Source organism: Emydura macquarii, unplaced genomic scaffold (assembly GCF_026122565.2).
Source record: "Emydura macquarii macquarii isolate MOO-44397 ecotype Brisbane River unplaced genomic scaffold, CSIRO-AGI_Emac_v2 contig_1253, whole genome shotgun sequence".
NCBI classification, from domain to species: domain Eukaryota; kingdom Metazoa; phylum Chordata; order Testudines; family Chelidae; genus Emydura; species Emydura macquarii.
Window position 1 is genome coordinate 72215079 of NW_027131390.1, and position 20339 is coordinate 72235417.

General features: G+C 41.1%; 1 protein-coding gene and 2 long non-coding RNA genes across 3 annotated transcripts in view; all 3 read right to left on the reverse strand.

Moving 5' to 3' along the window:
* MTX2 (metaxin 2) overlaps nt 1–7650 on the reverse strand; it is a 43240-nt gene extending 35590 nt beyond the window's left edge. The window contains exon 1 of the mRNA XM_067549190.1: nt 7493–7650. Coding sequence (XP_067405291.1) covers nt 7493–7532 — 40 coding nt within the window. The 5' untranslated portion in view covers nt 7533–7650. The remainder of the gene's footprint in view (nt 1–7492) is intronic.
* A 3221-nt stretch (nt 7651–10871) lies between these two features.
* On the reverse strand, nt 10872–17456 carry LOC137154150 (uncharacterized). Its single transcript, XR_010920113.1, has 3 exons — nt 17373–17456; nt 13744–13878; nt 10872–11313 (listed from the first exon to the last, which is right to left on the reverse strand). It is a non-coding gene; the product is annotated as an uncharacterized lncRNA (long non-coding RNA).
* Nucleotides 17457–18915: 1459 nt separating this feature from the next.
* Nucleotides 18916–20339, reverse strand: LOC137154149 (uncharacterized). The gene is made up of 2 exons (XR_010920112.1): nt 19583–20339; nt 18916–19379 (listed from the first exon to the last, which is right to left on the reverse strand). It is a non-coding gene; the product is annotated as an uncharacterized lncRNA (long non-coding RNA).

A 20339-nucleotide genomic window follows, 5' to 3' on the forward strand; every position in this document is an offset into this window, starting at 1 on the left:
CTAGAAGTCGATTCAGTAAAACCACCTCCCCAAAAGCGTAGCGCTGCGTTGATGGGTATGCATTTCCTGTCGTTTCCACTACACTGCGCCAACGCACAGAAGAGGATTTAGGAAGTCAATGTAAGTTACACCCAAGCTACTCTAGGTAGCTTGCATAACTCCCGTCGACTGCTGCCGAATTTCCCTGTAAGTATAGGTCAGGCCTTAGTGTAGACATGGCTTTAGACTTCTGTCACCTGCCCCATTTCGGCTACGATTCAGCAAAATACTTAAACATGTGTGTAATTTTAACCATATGAGTTGTCCCTAGAAATCAATGGGGCTATTCAGGTACTTAAATACCTGGCTAATAAATGACCAAATCTCAGTTTAATGAAGTTATTTTACTTTTACTGTACTTTAAACCTTTCCTCTTATATCATTCTTTGCAGCTTCCTGATCATTTCTGGGGGTGAGGGAGGAAACACTTCTCTGAAAACCCTCCGACTTGTCAATATCTTTCTAGTAATACGGTGCCAAGAAACAAATGCAATATTCTAGGACAACCTGACAACGTGTCTACCTATGGTCTCCAAAAGTCATACGGGATACAAATTTGCAATACAACAGCTAGAAAGGCTAATAAGTGAAACCTAGGAATACTTATCACCTCTTTCAGCATTTCTACCTATCACGTTTCACCCTTCAATTCAATACCTCTGTTTTGGATCATTTTTCTCCAAAATGAGGCTTCCATTTTTTCCCTACATTCTTTGCAATTTCATTTTGTTATTTTCTTTTGACACTTCTAATCTCTTTGATCCATTTTGCACTTTTTGTCTTACCAGTTATTCGCACCTTCTTCCAGTTCATAGTAAAATTAAGTGTGCAGATTGACATGCTATTTACACCCCCCTCCTAATAATTAATAAAGATGTTAAATACAACTAGACTTAAAAATCAAACCCCATAGAACGCCACAGGACATTCTCTCTCTCCTGCATCCCTCTGCTTCCTTCACCCCCAATATATACACACTCCAACTCTGCACATGACTGTTTATCTTTCATTACAATTTGAGAAAGCCAGTCCAAGGAATGTGCCAACAGTGTAGCGGCATGTGGCACCTGCTCAGTGCCCACAGCACTGGATCTTGGAATGGCAGCAATAAAATTCCCATACCTACACCCACCCCACTCCAGTTCTTTTAGTTTTGAAAGAGAAAAGGGCTAAGAACACCCACCAATAGGAATTTCATGGGGAGGTGCATGTATGTACACCAAGGGGCAGAAGGGGGAAATTGGGGAAGGGAGATTGGAAAAACTAGATGCCTTCCCAAAGCAATTCTCTCTCTAAAAATACTTTGGACTAGTGCTGACCTTTGTTGCAGTTTTCTGCCTGTTTTCAACTCCAAGGCCACACTGTTCATACCAGGCCTTTTTAAAACTAAAACCTAATTTTGCAAGTAAGTTTTCATAAAACTATCAAATAAGAGAGTATCAAATGTTACTAACATCCAGAAATATATTATATCTACTCTACTCCACTTCTACTAATTTTATAATTATATTTTTAAAAGTAATCAAGTTTGTCTGTCAAGAGACAAGAGAAGCTGTTACTTTAACAGAAAACACAAGACAGTAAATATCAATTAGAGAAAGATTGCTTAGTCTTAATGGATCCAGAAACAACTCAGGAAGCATTTTACATTTATGAGCTGTAATTGTATTACCTCTTAAACCAGGAAATAACACTACCTCAGGTGAAATGCATACTGTATCAAAACAAAGAAAGTAAATTATTTCTCCTCTGACCTAGAAGAATTTGACAGGTAATCCACAAAGCAATTGGTTCAAACATAGCTATAAAACATATGGAAATTACACAAGTCTACAGTGCTGTAAACTAGCATTGTAAGATACCTGTTTATTAAAAGTGACATTTAACCTGGCAGTGCCCCTTTAAAGGAGCTTTCATTGATGTTGACTAAAGCACAGACTGTTTAAATCTAGTTTGAAGCAGGTACAACTACTCTTTTGCAATATACAAGCTTGAACTGTTAAAATTTACATATACCCATATTTCTGTTATACAAAATGCCTACTTGGTGTACTGTTATTTAGACTTTGGATTTTTATCTGTAAGAACAATGTATATGGCACATTTTGTTCTCTATATATTTGTTTTGGGCAAAATCGTGGCTCCCCTTAATACATAAAAGACGCACATAAATTATTCATTTTTACACACACCTTTATTACACTGGGAGTAGACTTTTTGGGAGTGTAAAATAGATAGAGGCAGAGGGAACATGTTTTTCAAACTATATTAATTTCCTCCAGTATTAAAATTAGACTAAGAATTTGGGTACAAGCTCACCTGCAATTAACAATCTAGACATTAGTCTAGAACCAGTGGTTGGAAAATCAAGTAAGCATCTTTGAAATAGTCTTTCCTAGATTATTTTAGCATCTGATATTTCACAAAAACAGCTGGAGTTAAGAGAGTAATATTTTACATCATTTCAAAGCTGGCTCCTAAACTTTGCAATGGTATAAGAACTCATTTTATGATTGATGCAGGATTATTCTGCATAAATTCTCTTTTATATCCATGGGAGGATATATTGTTGGATATATTTCAGAAATAGATTTGCACTACTGTAATTTGTTTGCATATGCAGTATCTATCATGCATGAAACATTTATACTTACAGTTCATAAAGCTACCGAAAAATGCTATTTTTCTCTGGGTTAGAGTAACATCATCTTGTATATTCAAAAGAGTAAGTGAATGGTTTTAGCATTACCCAGCCAACATTACCATAAAAAGCTTCATAAGTGATTTGGTCATCATTTTATATTTAATCATTAGTGCATTAGAGCAGCAGACTACACTCAGCATGTTCAAATGGACGCAACTCACACAGAGTGGATGCCAATGCCTTAAGAAATTACCATTCACCAGACTGCTGAAATATTGCAGATATGCAAGCATGTGGGCAAGTGATTAAATATGAGCTGCTGTACCCACAGTCTTGATGGGAATGCATGAAGTATAGTAAAGGTGAGGATAGGCAATACTTAAAAAAAAGTTGACATCCTCAGAGAAGTTATGACACTCTTTGACAGAAAAAAAATCCTCTGCTTCTAATACATTTCTAGAAAATAAACTATGCTGGGATGATTCTATTTAAGTGCACATGTGAAAAGAACCATGTTTTATGGCTGCTATATTGCTAGGGCAGTTAGAGTTAATTGGAATTGCCATGACAAAATGATTGGCTAATAATAGAGGGTCCTGTTCATGAAAACAATCAAATTTCATTTTTATTACTGATGTAAAAAATTCTCAGGCATGATTACCTTCCCATGAACACATAATAGGAAACCAGTCCTCGCAACCGGAAACAAAGGAAACAAGAACATCTTAAAGCAATCATAATTTGAAATGGTATTCTTTCTAATATAGCACTTTTTTTCCACCTACAAAAACATATTCTTACATGTGTGCACAACTGCTGGTCTTTGGCATAAGAATGTACTTTATCTCTTCAGATGGCTCAGCATACATTATCTGAGGGAGCATATTTGAGCCTTTTTATTTTGTTTTTTAAAATCTCCCCTTCTAAAATACTAGATTACGAAGGTAATACCTTGGGGCCTTCTTTACTGTGTAACATCTTGAGAAAGGTAAGAAAAGTAGTGGATATGGATGAGTTAATCTCCAGAAAATCTTCCAATATGAACAAAATACATGTTTTTGTTTTAACTTACTTTCAGTCTACAACTGTACAGTATGTAATGTAGTCACTGGTCAGCTACGAAAACCAAAGCTTTTTATTGCTGAAATATCTATCATCATTTTATTAACAGATAAATGCTTTCAGACTAAGCACTTTCTGACAAAGCAAAAGACAGGCCATAAGTTTATTTTGTAGAATAAGGTTCAATAGACTGCAGTCTGCCACTACTATTTGTACAATACTTGGGGTCACAATGAGTAGTCAGGTATCAAATATATGTAAAAAGGAAGAATAAAATAAGCATAGAGCTTTTTGTATTCTGTATAGATAGGACAGCATAACTGTAGATAGCACAAAGTACCAGCAGTACTCAACTACAGTCAGAATATGAACTGTACTTATCTGTACCTGACAGGTAACATACAGGGTGTTGTGGGACTGGTTTATTCTAGAAGAATAGATTGGAAGTGGGTCTAAAAGCAGGCAGGTAGCTCTGACAGTGAAAATCCATTTTGGCTGTTACCAGGGGAGTATAGAGATTGCATTGGAAATATATACATATTGCATACAAGTGTAAGGCTCTATCTAGGATGCCTGGGCATACAAGGAGAGGAAAGAGTTAAGGTTGTTTGCGGACTCCTATCTTACAGTTTCCAGATTTTCAAACATTTGTATATTTCCTCCCCTACATTTAACCTTATTTATAATTTTGGTAACTTGCAATGATTTTTTTTTTTTTTTAAACTACAACATTCTAACCAACCACATTTCCTGCAGAAGTAATTGGGATGTCTATATGTCATCTTCATGAAGTTTTGTGTTTGGGAATATTCTATTTTTTAATAAAGTACTTTAAAATAAAGTGATAACTTGCTGAAACAGACTATTTTACTACAATTACAGATATAGTAGCTACCACAATAAAAATATACAATAATTTACAACCAATATTTCATTCACTAAAACATAAAATCAATGTAAATACTTGAATAAGTACACTGACAGAGACCATAAACTGTCATCACAAAAATTGAACGTGCTGATAGAGATCATAACCTCCTTGATCCTGAGGCAAATTGGCCAATGAAACTTAAACACCACTGGGGCTGATGTATATTACTGGAGTTTGTGAACTCCACAAATTCTTGGGTTGAAGGATTATGTTATAATCTCACAATGTAGCCATATAATTTGTTTCAACAGGAGTGGTGTGGCAATCCTGGCTAGCCTTTTTTTTTTTGGCAACCAGAATATGGGGGGAGGGAAGGTTGGGTCTAGGCCTTCAACATGCATCAGTTAGAAACTCCATCTCACCAAGAACTTCTGCATTAGAACTCGTACTGGGTGAAGGGAGGGTCTCACCCAGGAGATGAACACTCCATCTTCCTGCATTGGAGCTCACAGAGATCATCACATGCTATATCTTTCCAAATTTATAGTTTTTGTGGTGAGAAAAACCAATGATGTCACTAAAGATCTGTAAATTGGACAGAGAGAGCGAGTTTTCAATTGAGAGAATGTTTATGACAATTTTGAACTCCTTAGGCTAACCTATTTGAGTGCAATATACTTTCTCCCTGTAAACAAAATAAAAGAAACCCTTTCTAAGAATTCAGATGACCTACACCCCTTGTATTTTATGATGAGGTCCTCCAATTTCACGCAGCAGAACTGCACAGAGTCAGGTCAGCTTTAATAGATTATAAAATTGCTTGGTAAACTTCCCAGCTTCAAAACTGAGGGGGCCAAAAAAACAACCAAACAAAAGAGCCTGAAGCACTACCTTGAGAGGCAGTTGTTATTTTGGGGCTGCCAGTCTCACAGAAGGAAGAGCTCTGCTCTGACAGATGTTAGAAGCAATACATGGCAGACACTTCCTCCTGCCTTTACCTGCTTCCACAAGAGTGCATAAGCCTCTTCTGTTGATGCAGGATATAACCCAATACCCTACTTTCTCAGCCAGCAGTACAGTCCCCTTTCTGTAGGCCTCCTAAAATAGAAGGCAGACAAAGTAAGGAGGAGACGTTCCTAAATGGGAAAAAGTAGAATAGAGGGCTCTTTAATCTAGTTCACAAAGGCATAATGAGATTTAATGAACTAGAAGGTGAAGTTAGACAAATTCAGACTAGAAAAAAGGTGCACATTTTTATCAGAGAGGGTAATTAACCCTTGGAACAATTTACCTAGGTATGTGGTAGATTCTCCACCCTCTGAAATCTTTAAATCGAGGTTGATGTGTTTGTAAAAAATGCACTCTAGCTCAGCTAGAAGTTATGGGCTTGAAACAGGAGAGACTTGGTTAAATTCTATGGCCTGTGTTATGCTGGAGATCAGACTAGATGATCGTAAGCTTTTTCTGCCCTTAAACATCTATGAAGCTATGGAAGACAGCAGGAAGGTAGCCATCTGAGGAATTCATTTAGTGCTGAGTTTTATGCAACACCTTAGCTAAGAGTGGAGTTTTTCAGCTATTTGCACAGCCATATAGCTATGTCTTCCACAAATCCCCATCTGAAACTGTGAACAACTTGTCTGACTAACTTCCAATTTGCCCAAGACATTATCATCTGGACTAAGACTAAATATGCAAGATTTCAAATCACCTACCCCCAAAAAATGGTCCCCCCACCCAAAGCTTATGGTGGAAAAAAAAGAGGTGCCAGAAGTTGACTTAATATGAAAACTATCTTAATTGTAGCTATTGGACCACCAAAATGATTACACTTACAGAGTGTTAAGAGATTTGTGTAATAATGAGAAAGGAAACAAGAGAAAGTACATGAAAATCTAATGGATTTAAAAAAAAAAGTCACAAATTAGGTTCACTCCTCAACATAGTCCAAAAACATCCAAATCAGATGCTCATTGCAAAGCTCATCTTTCTTCCTTATATTTGAAAATGGAAAAAAGATTGTAACTGAAGGGCTAAGGAATTGTTGAGGGAGGGAAATTTGTTGTGGGTTATCTATAATTGCTGCAGTTAATTATATCAAGGGCAGTTAGAACATATGGATAAGCACCTTTTTAGCATTTCTAGAAATCAAAATAAATCTATTTTCTAGGTACTGAAAATGGAACAGTGACCTTGATATTTTGGTGACAGATCTCAAATTGTCTGTATCTTTAGAAAACGAAAAAGAAGAACAAAAAAAAAAAAAAAAAGAGGAAAAGTTGGCCTCTAAAGTGATGGTATAGCAACTCCCAAACAACACATTCGACCCCTTATAAAACACAAACGAACTTCAATTTCTGATGAAGGAAAATGGCCTTGCATGTTAAAAAAAGAGCACATCCAAACAACAGATCATTGCAATGGGCCACTGTAGGATACACAGTTTGTTGACACCAGGCCATTAAAGACTCTGAGGTTTGCCTGCCAACATTTCCAAAGCACAACATACACAGTGAGAGACCGCACGGCGCCACGTGGTACAGTCCCAGCAATAAACAACCCCGCTGTTTAATCACCCTCGCCAAACGACCTGCGACAGCGCCATCAGTGATGGTCACCGCGCAGGTAACGCTGCAAGACTTGGCAATGCGCGGCCAGAGCCGGGTCCCACTCTGGCGGCTGGATGCTCCTGGCGTATGGGCAGCTGGGCAGGGCCCGCGGGCTTTCGAAATCCGGCCCCCACGCCCCAGCCTGCTCGTCCCTGCCTGCTTCCCGCCAGCGCCATTCCGCACCCCGCGCACCCAGCCACCCTCCGCCACCCCGCGTCCCTCTCCACCCGACCTCTCCCTGCCCTGCCCTGCCCTGCCCCCCATTACCTGCCATTTGAGTCACAAACGCTTCCGCCGCCAGAGACATGATCCCGGGCGGGCCCGCCGCGCTCTGCGCGTCCCACAGGCACCAGCGACAGCCGCGGCCCCGCCAGGGGAGGGGAGGGGAGGGGAGGGGGCGGCACGGCGCGGCACGACACGGCACGGGCCCCACAAGGTTAAGGGCACGCACAGGAAGTGGGGGAGCCGGCGGCCGGGCAGCGCCGGGGTAAGTGCATCCGGGGCCAGCTCCGCCCCCCGGGCCCGCCCCCGCTGCTGAGCCCGCCCCCAGTCCTCGTAGTCCGCCGGAGCAGGGCCGAGCGCGCCGCCGCCGCAGTCCCCAGGTGGGTGCGGCCAGCGCCTCCCCTCACGGCAGCATGGGCGAGGCGCTATGAGCAGGACCCTGGCGGCAGCCGGCACCGAGCGACGCCTGTCCTACGCTGAGGATCAAACCCCACCCACTGTACAGCCCCGTGCCCAGCAGAGGCGCCCGTAGAGTGGGGCTCAAATCCCAACGCACCACATCTCAGTCTGGGTAGTTCTTGGGTGGATCTGGATCAAACACCCCCACGCATAGCATTAAGCCCCATTGTGGACAGAGGCTCCGTTACCTGGGGATCAGTCTCATCTGCACTGAAAGCCTTATTTTGTGCACCCTGTTGTTGTAACTATGTTAGTCCCAGGATATCAGAGAGACAAGGTGGCTGGGGTAATGTCTTTCATTGGATTAACTTCTGTTGGTGAGAGAGACAAGCTTTGGAGCTGCACAGACCTCTTCTTTGGGTCTGGGAAAATGTAGCCCTTCTGGCAGAGGGAGTTGGCAGCAACAAAGGCCAAGTTCAATATTTAGAGGTTCCTCTTAATACAAAAACTGAACTGGCTCCAGCTGCCTCCCAGTAATCTGGGAAAACTAAACACCACCCGCCCCACACTACCTCCAAGAAGGACTACTTCCCCCACTCACAAGCACTGAGTATGTGTATACCAAAATACATTTTTTATTAAAAGGGAAAAGGAATCCAGAGTTAATTTGGGAAAATACTACTACAATGCTTCAAAAGCATGTACGCATAGGCAAACACCCCCACACCCACAGTACATTGGGCGGTGTACTTTGCATCAGTTTCCCACCTTGCGCAGTGAAAGTACAATGAACAAATGTCCCTTTAACACACCACACCACACAATTGATTGTCCTTAATTATCAAAGACCGAGACCCAGAAAAGAGCTCTATGTAAGCCTAAAGTTTGTCTGTTGCCAACAGAAGTTGGTCCAATAAAACAGTAGTTCTCAACCAGGGGTACATGTACCCCTGGGGGTACGCAGAGGTCTTCCAGGGTGTACATCAACTCATCTAGATATTTACAACAGGCTACATAAAAAGCATTAGCAAAGTTAGTACAAACTAAAATTTCATCCAGCCAATGACTTGTTTATATTGCTCTATATACTATACACTGAAATGCAAGTGCAATATTTATATTCCAATTGATTTATTTTATAATCATATAGTAAAAATGAGAAAGGAAGTAATTTCTCAGTAACACTGTGGTGTGACACTTTTGTATTTTTATGGCTGATTTTGTAAGCAAGTAGTTTTTAAGTGAGGTGAACCTTGGGGGTATGCAAGCAAAGCAGACTACTGAAAGGGGTACAGAAGTCTGGAAAGATTGAGAACCACTACAATAAAAGATATTATCTCATCCACTTGTCTCTCTAATCAGCCTTATTTTGGGTAGATGACTCAGTGTGTATTCAACCATCTGCTTATAGAGGGCTCTGTGAGAGAGAACAATGATATCCCTAGCAACCTACCATCCTTCCAGCCGGTGAAAGTACAATATACACCGAAAAATACTCCCCATCTCTACAAAGGCAGAAAGTGTACATGTGGCAAAATCTCCCCAGAAAGAGAGAGAATAATACACATAGTAAAAATCCACAATCCTTTACAGAGGGAGAAAGTGAAGTGTAACACACAAAGCAACATCCCTTATGCTTTAGCTGAGTGACACATCCCACTTACAGTACTGTTAGGGGTTATCCCCAATGCAAATGTAAACTTTTCTGTAACTAGGTCTGTAACCAGAATTATATTTCTAGCCCAGGCGGGCTCTGTATGATATTAAAATCCTCTTTAAACATGAACAGATGGACTTTTAAACTCTGCCTTTATTACAGCCCTTCACCAACCCCAGTGATTTGGGGTTATTTGGGTATTTGGGACCTTGGACTGTTACGTAGACATCACTAGTGATGCCATAGTTTATACTCAGTCTATACCCTATTTTCACCCTCTAATTTTTTACTAGAATTAAATGGTTTATTTGCTCATTGGAAAGGAGATGATAAGGTAGGAGATGTTTTTCTGAGATGTGCTAAATTAAATATATTTATTTGCTATTTAATCAAATATTGATTATCAAATAATCAAAATCAAACAAAACACAGTGTTTTATGCATTTTGGGTCCACTTGCATAGCTACCAAGATTTGTGCAGCTCCATATGTAACATTTCCATTACTGGTGACAACAATCGCTGATTTCCCTCGGAGGGTTTCCCTGAGAATCGGGAGCGGGTGTGAAGGTAGGTTTTGGGGAACCACATGCAGCTTGAGGGAAGCTGGAGGTAACCAGAGGATCACTGGCAGATTACTGGGTGAGAGGGAGTTTGGAGGTTATTGGAGAGATCCTGGACTGGTTGCTGTGTGTGAGATGAGCATGGAGTCACCAGGAACAGAGGTTGCCTGGGAGGGGACAGAGCTGACTCCATTGTGCCTCTGCACCCTAGTAGCCCCCTCCATTCAGCCAACCACATTCTGTCACCTCATTCAAACCATGGCCCGTCCTTTCCTATTAGTCAACCCTTGTCCCTTCCATTAGCCCCTTCCTTATCCTGCCCACTAGTTGCCTCTGCCCTTCCCCTCCACTAGACCCTTACCTCTCCAGCCAGCAGTGTGCTGAGGCAGCCAACCACCTCTGCTTCCTTTTCGCTTGGTGGTGGGCTCCTCCATGGTGGCATCAAAGCAGGAATGTGGAGAAGGAAGCAGGCACACTGGAAGGGATATAAAATGCCCACCTAGCTGCCTTCAATTCTGGCAGCACAGTGGCCCCGCTGGCTGGGAGGAATCCCTGCAGCAGAAACTCTGCTTTGTACCTACAGCTGGATGAGTGAGTAGTTGGCAGCTGGGCTGCTTGCTTGTGCAACTGGAGCACTGCAGATATGAGCATTGAGAACAATGAATGATCCTTGGTAGCTCTGCACGTGTGCTCAGCACTGGTAGCTTTTCAGCGCTCCAAAAGGCACACACAGATAGGGCTTTTCAGGCTTGGGGAGTGAGGCATTGTCCAGAGAAGAATTATTTAGAAATTTTAATACTTAGCTGGTACAGCCATAGAGAGCACCTGAAATCAGGCTAAACATGCCTGTTTCATCATGATGGCAGGCTCATAGCTGTCTGTTACTTCCTTTGTAATTGTGGCGGTCTGGAGACAATGGGGTGTGAAGAGGGGAACCTGGTAGCTGGAAAAGGTTGGGTGTAGGCATTGTAGAGGCAACCTCAGGAAGAGGAGGAAAACGGAGGGAGAGGGGGAATGCTGGTAGGAAGTAGAAGCTGAGCAGAAAACACAGCCTTCACAGGGCTGACAAGCCAAATTAAGTTAATCAGGTACTGTATTTGAAGAGCCCAATAAGAATCCTCCGTATAGTGAGGAGGAGAAAGGAGTCCCAGGAAGAACTCTCTTTCCCTCTCACTTGCTGCATCATGATGCTCCTCTGGCCCAGTGGAGGGGATCCAAAAGGAGTGAAGAAACTGTCTTCTGCTCTCACCTACATGTGGCAAAGTAAAACGTCCCAATTTAAAACAAAACCAAAAGACAAAAACAAACAGTAAAGGAATTCACAGACAAACTTGAGTAGGCTGGAGTTAATGCTGAGAATACCTATTGGGTTTGGGAAAACATACACCTTGCAGGAATATTGTAGTTATCAAAACAGAGCTAACATTGGAAACCCAAGAACTTCACAGTTAAAGCTAAATTTAAACCCAAACATTTGAAAATATTGAAATGCACAATTAAGGGCACCAAACAACCTTAACTCTGTCCCTGAATTGATGCCCTAAGAAAAAAAACCAGGCTCTAGATTTTATCCATTCATAAGTATCACATCAAAAATCACAAACAAAAATGCTTTACTTAAAGTGTACAATGGTAGCACAAAATTCAGCGTGTGTACAGCCATGTACTGTCAACAGAAAAACTCATATTTTAAAAAATCCTAATGATATATATATAGCACATTGAAGGTCATCATTCTGCAGCAAGATTCCATGTTTCATCAATGATATGAGTATCAGTAAATACAGAGCTAGTGACTCTACAAAAACAAGCCTACCTGTCTTGCCTCATGAAAGTATAGCAGTTGCAGAATGTATTTGGTTTGTTTTTGAATGTTTGTTTCAATTCAAAATAGAACATTTACTTACCTCCAAAATTACAGTTTTGAAAAGACTAAAATAGAAATATTGATTGGAAGAAGGCATCCTTTAAAGATATCTTCAATAACAGAAAAATAGCTGCTGTTCATTGGGCCATATCACACCCTTCTTAGTAAACCTGTACTCAGGAAAAATTCCTATGAATTTCCACTGAATGGAAATGTTGACTGAGAAATGATTGCAGACTTATCCTGGGGATAATAACTCTTTCATTGTAGGCATATAGTCACAAAGAGAGCCAAGTAAAAATTAGAACCAATCTAGTAGAATAAAAAAACCACTGGCCAGTAATGTAATGTTTGAAAATATATATCATAATTCTGTTTATTATGATGGATTGTTGGTTAGAATATTAACCACATCACTATCCAGTAAGTGGAAGTAAAGTGTATCTTTAGGAGGTGATGACTTTTACTGCATAACTTATGACTGATGAAAAATCCTTCAACAGTGTAAATATGGTTGACTTTTGAAATACTGCCGGCACTTTAACGTTGTTTCTGGTATGAAAATGAGATAAGTGTGTGGGCTCCCTGTATCTGGGATATGCAACGTAAGTCTTCCTTCCTGATATAACATATTATAAACTTAGAAGATAATCCTGATCCAAGTGTATGGTAAGAAGAGGCATTTCAGGGGCTGGAATGCACTGTACCACTTGAGCAGCACAAAAGGACTTTAATAATGCCCTAAATGGGCTGCCAAAAATCCCCCTGTCATGGGGATATATTCAGCTGGGGGAAAGCCAGCATAGCTAGCTCTATACTACCCTCTCTGGCATAGAAGGTGGGAGGAGGCATTTCAAGGCCTAGAGGGGGTAGGGTCAGAGTGTTTTCAATGTCTTGTGGCTGTGTAGCTTTGGTCCAGAGTTCTGACTCCAATAATCTGCAGCCACTAGACATCCAGGGTTACAAGGCAGGTGGTGACCAAACCCCTTACTGGCCTGGGTGATCCCCAGATTGTCACGTTGTCATCTGAGGATCTCAAGAACTTTACTAACTTTAATAAGTGCTTCTAGATCCTAAGAAAGGACATTTCTCCAACTTGTGTCTTATACAGGATATATTATAACTTTACTTAAGTAAACTCATGAAGGGTCTAATGTCAAGATCTCTATAAGAAAAGACTCTTGTGTTAAGATATACATCTTACTGTTCAGCTAACATTCATTTATTTTATTCTGACATTGATAATAGGGAGCATATGTAAAATTTGAAAAAGTGCCATAATATTCAATTGTGTATCTGTTATTTAGATGACATAATAGAGATATAGAGATATGAAAGACTGTTACATTATTTTGCCATGCCATCTAATCCCCATTCTTTTTTAGCCATACTTTAGTAAGAAATAACTCATTATTTGTCAAGTTAAACTTCATCTACTTGTTATAGATTTTTATGATTTTTAGGAGACATAACACAGGGCATGGCATATTCTTGGTTGATGATGGGAAAAATTTGTAAATGCAGATTAGGGACTATAGTTATGAATGCATGTATAGAGTTGAGTGCAAACATTTGGTATCGTGTGCAAAATAGACTTAGTAGTGCCATGTGCACCGCGCTAAGGTGCAGTGTACAAACTTGAGTGCTGAGTGCACTAAGTGGGAAAATAGAACCACCCTACTGGATGAACTGTTGGTATATAAGATTTTGAGCAGCCCTGGCAAGGTGCTGTCCTCCCAGGTGGCAGTCCATGTTTTTCCCTGTCATGTCGGATCGAGAGAGAGAGAGAGAGAGAAGATCAAGGGGCCTTACCTGCTTGTGTGTTCCTGTATCCGGTCATCCGTTCCAATTCTTATTATCTGTTCCCATCTCCTCCATCGCCTGCTGTGGTTCCTGTCATCTGTTCCTTGTTGTCTCCTGTGTCCAATCCTGTGTTCACCTGTCAACCTGTGTTGTCCATGCCCAGAGGGTGAGAGTTATGACCGTTAATTGTTGATTACTATTATCTCTACCTTTTCCCTTGGACACTGTGTGGTTTGGTTCCCTGGGTTTTAGGCTGATTGGGTGTCTGGTCTATGTCTGTGTTCATTTGTTAAATAAACTGTTATATTTTATCTTAAACTATCTATAATTTCCTTGCGCGTGAGTCCATGGCTGATAGATGCCGTAAAGGAATGAACTTCCAAGGGTCCTTAAAATAAATTTGGATCTGCTACTGGTTGAGTTGGGAGGGATAGGCCCATTGGCTCTGGGAGGGTAGTGGGGCCTGGATCTTTGCTTTATTCACTCTTCCTGCCTGTCTGGTAACATACTGGCAGGGCTAGGGAAAGGAATTATATCTATTAAGTCTTGTAGGGCAAGATCTTAAACTTCTTATGCTGATAACCATTACAAGATAGCTGTGAACTAATACAGAGTTTTATTCATATTTGCAAAGTGCTTGAAAGTCTTCAAATGACAACTGCTACTGAAGCACTAAGCATTGTTATTAAAGGAAGTTTCTTAGCACTATCACTGTAGCATGGCATGCTATCTATGGTACTTGTATGGTCCCTCATCATCATAGCATCTGAACATCTCACAAGCTTTCATGTATTTATCCTAGCAACACCTCTGTGAGGAGAGGAAGTGCTATTAATCCCATTTTACAGATGGGGAACTGAGGCAAAGAAAGACTAAGGCCTAGTTTCTCACAGTTATTTAGGCTCCTAGCTTCCATTGAAACTGATTTTAAAGGGATAACACCTTATGCTAGGATGCAAGACCCATTGACTTCAATACTGACTTGAATATTGAGCATCTGCTTTAATGTAAACTCAAAGGGCAGAACTGAGCTCTAGCACTATCTTAAGCACATTACATTTGTCTGGAGGAAGAAGGGAGGTGACCCATATCTATGGTAACACCAATCATATAAAGTCTTAAGCAGAAATATTTCAGCTAACTTCACATTGTGACCTGAATCATAACAAGAAAGGAAAGAGAGAGGGAAAACTCAGTGGAAAACTGCCTGAGCTGTCCAGAGAGCTGAAGAAAGGAATGAGAATACTGGAAGTAGAACATGAAATGAGATAAATTGAGAGACAGAGTATCTCTGGGGTGTATCAACTTCTGCTGAAACATTTTAAGATAATAAAATAAGAAGTAGTGAAAGCCTTTAATTGACACAAAGTATGATATCTGAGAAAGTGCCTCTAAATTGTAAATTGGCAACAACAAATCTATGGCACCATAAATGCCAAGAATTTAAGAGGGATTAGTCATTTATGGGCCCAATTTGCACAAGTACTGAGCCCCACAGCTCCCACTGATTTAATCTAAATGTTGGGTTCTTATCTTCTCTACAAATCAAGCACTTGTGTGTCTGAGAAGGTATTACAGTATCTGGAGTACACTTCTGCAGTACACCAAGATTGCTGTCTAGAACATGCTGAAAGAGAATTCACTACAAAGAAAAAGATATTCTCAAAATGAAGATTGAAAACTGTAAAGTTGCACAGAGTATATATGCTGGGGACTTTTCCCCTGTTTGAATCCCTAAGAATTTCCCTGCCCTGCAAACCTTGTTTTTGCTTTCTTCTCTCAGAACTCTACATTGTCATGACTATTTTTTTGGTTTAAGAGAGCCAGATTATTTATTATTTGTATCGCAGTAATGTCTAGAGATCAGGGCCCCATTGTGCTAGGCACAGTACAAATATATAACTTTGAGCTTTTCTAGAGCTATGCCAGTCAATTTCCCTGTGTAGACAAGCCCAAAGAGATGGGATGTAACGCTCTCCAGACCTCTGCTCTCCACAGGAGCTATCTTTGCCAATGAAGGAGTTAATGACTAGTCTAAAACTCTGAACCATTATAGTAGCAGGTCCAAGCTCTATATATTTGCATCACTTGAAATGTCAGAATGGAGCTAGATTAAGGACTGTTCCAGTGGCCAAGGAATCCCAAGGCTGTTCTCAGAATTAGATATTTAGAACATGAAACTGCCTCTTTAACACCTACATTATTGAACATTATTTTCATCATTCTTCCCTTGTTATTTATTAATATTTAATGAAAAAGTTTATAGAACAAATACGGGAACTGCTATCAACAGTACATACTATTTACATTAAGTGGAAATTTTTCCACAGATAGCATTTGGAGGCTTAAGTATGTAGGGGGGAGAAGATTGGGGGGAGTTGTTTGTTTTAGTTTGCTCCAGTTTTTAAGATATTACATCACACTGGATATCATTGGGCTTTCTTAAGTTTGGCTGGCAAATGGACAGCACAATAAGACCAAAACAAAGAACAAAGGATGCAAGGGTTTGATGATAGCTGCTCAGTGTTTAAGTTCTACTGTGCTTCAAAATGATGTTTTAAAGTGTGAAAAAACACATATTAATCTAAATCCATTTTTGTGTGCATACTAATACCCACACCCTAATAAGATAGCTCTTCACATATTGAAAGCACTGTTAAAATTAATTGATACTAAAGAATGCATTTGTTGTGTGTCAGAAGCTACCAGGTCTTGCAGTCCTGTGATGAGGTGCAGCCCTTCTCTACCTACCCTTATAGTTAGCTCAGGCTGCATGCAGCTTTGTAGGCCCCTAGGGTTTTCTTCAGGATCTGCGGCAGCAGTTTTCCAATAAGTCAGCGGTATATCGTAACTATGCTGCAGCATTCTGTCTCCACACAGCATGCTGATGGCAACTGAACCTTGATGAAAGGCTGTAGAAGCTTTGATAGCTATGGCCCAGTCTAGAAATGACTAACTGATTACTTTCTACTAAAAGAATATTTTACCCCAATATTGCTTGAAAATATGGGAAATCATGCTACTTTTGTAACATGGTTGTGTTAGAGACCAGGCCTGATAGCGACCGAGGAGAGTTCTGAGACAGAGAGAATGCAAACCATCCAACATGGCACTCCCCTACTACTGTTCTGATCCCACCAAATAACTTAGGCCCACTGGAAGCTAAATACCTTTGAGGATCTGGGCCGTGGAAAATAGGAGCCTAAATATCTTTAAGGAGCTGAGCCTTAAAATATCCAAAAGACTGCTCTAAATTATGCTGGCAGCCAATGGCCCCTAAGGGTATGTCTACACAGTAAATAAAAACCCACAGTTGGCCTGTCCTGGCTGACTCAGGCTCGTGGGGCTGTTTCATTGCTGTGTAGACTTCCAGGCTTGGGCTGGGGTTGGAGCCCTGAGACGCTCCCACCCCTCAGAGTCCTAGAGCCTGAGCTCCAGCCCAAGCCCCGAGGTCTACACAGTAAAGAAACAGCCCTGCAGCCCAAGCCCTGTGAGCTGGAGTTGGCTAGCACGAGCCAGCTCCTGGTTCTTCTTTGCTGTGCTGGTTTTTCTTTGCATACCCTAAGGGGTCACTGAGGCAACTGGGAATCACTGAGGTGCAAGGAAATTCTGGCCATGCCCTTTTCCCCCAACATTACCCTTTATGGCAGGCACAGGGAAGACGGTTAGCCGTCCAGCGACACTGCCATCAGAAATTTCCCTTGCATTGGGGTGATCCTCTTATGGATGGCGACGCTGGCTTTATGGATGCTGTGTGCCTGCAGAATATGTAAAGCAGCCGGTATGTGGAGAATCTGGGCTAAAATGTTCTAACAGATTTAAGTGGACACTCAATACATGTTTAAATAAATAAATAAATAAATATGCAATTGTCAACCTGTTCTAACCACCACCTTTGGGCATTTTAAAATGAGAAGCAGTGTCAAAATCAATGGGAGTTTTGCATAAGCAGGGATTGTGAGCCAAACCCCTTAATCACACATATAGTCCCATTGATTTCAACAGGGAAGAAGTACAACCTCATTAGAAAAAGTTGGATAGACCTAGAGTGAAAATTAAGGGTCGGCTTCTACTGCTTCTAAGCTTGAATGTATTTTTTCAATAGATTTTTACATTAAAAGTAAGAGATGCAAATTTCCTGTGTTTTTGTGAGTAATTGCTACCTTACTATCATTTCCTTAATCAAGCACAGTTCAACTACTTATCTATTGATTTGTAAATACAGGACCACGTATGATTTCTAAGAACACGCTTCTGTAAAAATATAATAGTTGAGGGGTATTAGCACTCTAGCCACTTTGCACTTGTGGAGAACAGTGTGTGTATTTAATTGATTAAATCAATTAGAGGGTAAGGTATGCTGAAGCATTTCCAACAGTGTATGCTAGGACTTCAAAAGGGTTTTCATAATATTTTTAAAAGCACCAAAAATAGCATTTTCTGAATGCAAAACAGTATCTAAATGCATCATGTTTTCTTCCTGTCCCCTTGCTCATTTATTTCTTCATTCTCTATTTTCTTTAGAGGAAGGTTTAGATATTTGGCCTTTTCCAATCCTTCCCTGACTTCAGATGGTTTTGTGGTTGCACAGTATTTCTGAAAATCAGCCCCTTACTGTACAATGTTTTATTGACTGAAGGCAAAAATGGCAGTACACTGGGGAATAATCAATTCAGGTGTAACTCCTATTGAGTCAATGGAGTTACATCAGAGATGAATTTTCCCCATTCTTTTTAAATGGGCTAAATCCCAAATTCTGATCTCTATTTCAACAATTTAGTCTGAAAAAGGACTAAGTAAAATTGACTTCATATGTTAAGGTTTGGCCCATAGCTCCTAATTGCTACCATCAGTGCTTCCAAAGTTTAAATATAAAATGAAGAATATTGACTATAACCTATACTGGAGAAACTGGCCAATGAAGATTACCCTTCCATATATTTTGGAAAGGCTGAATACTGACTTACCTTTGGACACAGATATATGAAATAGCAGAACATTTAGAATTAAAATATATTCCCATATCTAAAACGGAGTATAAAAAGAGCAGGAACAGCTCTGTCTTATCTTCATTATAACCGTAAAGGGTTATACTTGACACTGCATCTCCCCAGGGTCCAACTCTCGTTCGAAAAAAAGCAAAGGAAATACCAAGTTATGAAACAAATCACTTTCAAAATGTGTCATAGTCAAGATTTATTCATTAGTAAAGCTAAGCCAATGACCTGGAAAAGAGAGAGGAATTAAAAGATATTACAACAGAAAAAAAATCACCATTCAATGACATGTATGCTGACTACAGTAAAGAGTAAAGCAGGAGACAGTCTTGTAATATGCTGAGGAGAATTAAGGCATGTGAAGGGCCCCACTCACCACCGGTGCTGCCAAATGGTCAGGCTGGGGTGGGGCAGGCTGCCTTCCCCCACCCCCGGGGTGTTCCCTTTTCCCATGGTAGCTCCACCGGTGATGGTCTGTCATTTTAGTGACTCAGCCCTCCAGCTGGGTCACACATTCCAGTCCACCCCTTTCAGGGTACACATAAAGTCTTCAATAATGTGGAAGTTTTAAGATATCAGCAAGGGCTTCAGGGTCAGGGTCTTGGATTCTGGATGCTTGTACCTCCAGGGTCTTCCCCATTAGGTTCCCTGCCAAGGGACAGACTTCTGTTATTGTCTCCTCTGTAGGAATTGGTAGGGGAGCATGGGCTACAATCTCAGGCCCAATGGTAGGCAGCTAAGCCCTGCACTTTGGGGTGTGAGGCAGCTGCCCCCCTGGATCATGGGCTACCAACACTCCCTCTTCCCACATGGTAAAGTAAAGAACTGAACAAAAAAAAAAAGTTTCTGACCTTTAAAAATCACCAGTCCCTCCTTTGCAGGCTGGTTCAGGTCACTATGCTCAGACTACAAGAGCTGCTGTGGTGCTTCTTCCCAGGAGTTCAAAGCACAGGTCAGCTACCTTCCCTGTTGGCCTGCTACTCAGCTTCTCTTTTTAAGCTCTCCCTCCAGCTTGTGCAGATTTGCAGGGTCAGGGCTATCTGTGCCCAAAGCAGCACCTTACCTCTTTCTTCTCCAGGTAGGGATTGTCTATCCCATCACAGGTATTATTTTGAGTATTTTATGTGCCTCAGTTTACCTGCTTTATATTACCCTGGCTGAATATAAAATCAAAGGAGACTTTGGGGGGAGCAAGCAGGAAATGAACAATGACAGAGAGAAGATATCGCCAGGGAAAATACCAAGGTCCTTCAGGGGAAACAAATGGCTGAGCTAGTCCTTGGGAAATCCAGGAAGGTGACCAGCATCTTTCCAAGCCCTGAGTCTGCCACCGAAAGCACACAACGGTAAAAACCCCAACACAGAGAAAAAGGAAGCGAACAGACAGCAGCTTTTTGAGAAGAGGTGTTGAGATATCAGAGTAAGCAGCAAGGCTGCAGAGTTAAGGCAGGGACTCTGCAGGATGTGCCTGAGACAGCTGGGCTCACTTAAGCTTTGAGAGAGAGGTGATGAGGTGCAGACAAGCCCAGGCATGGAGGCCTGTGGCAGGTTTAACCCTTTCTCAGTGCTTGCTGCACATCTTTGGACAAACAGACAATACATCAGTTT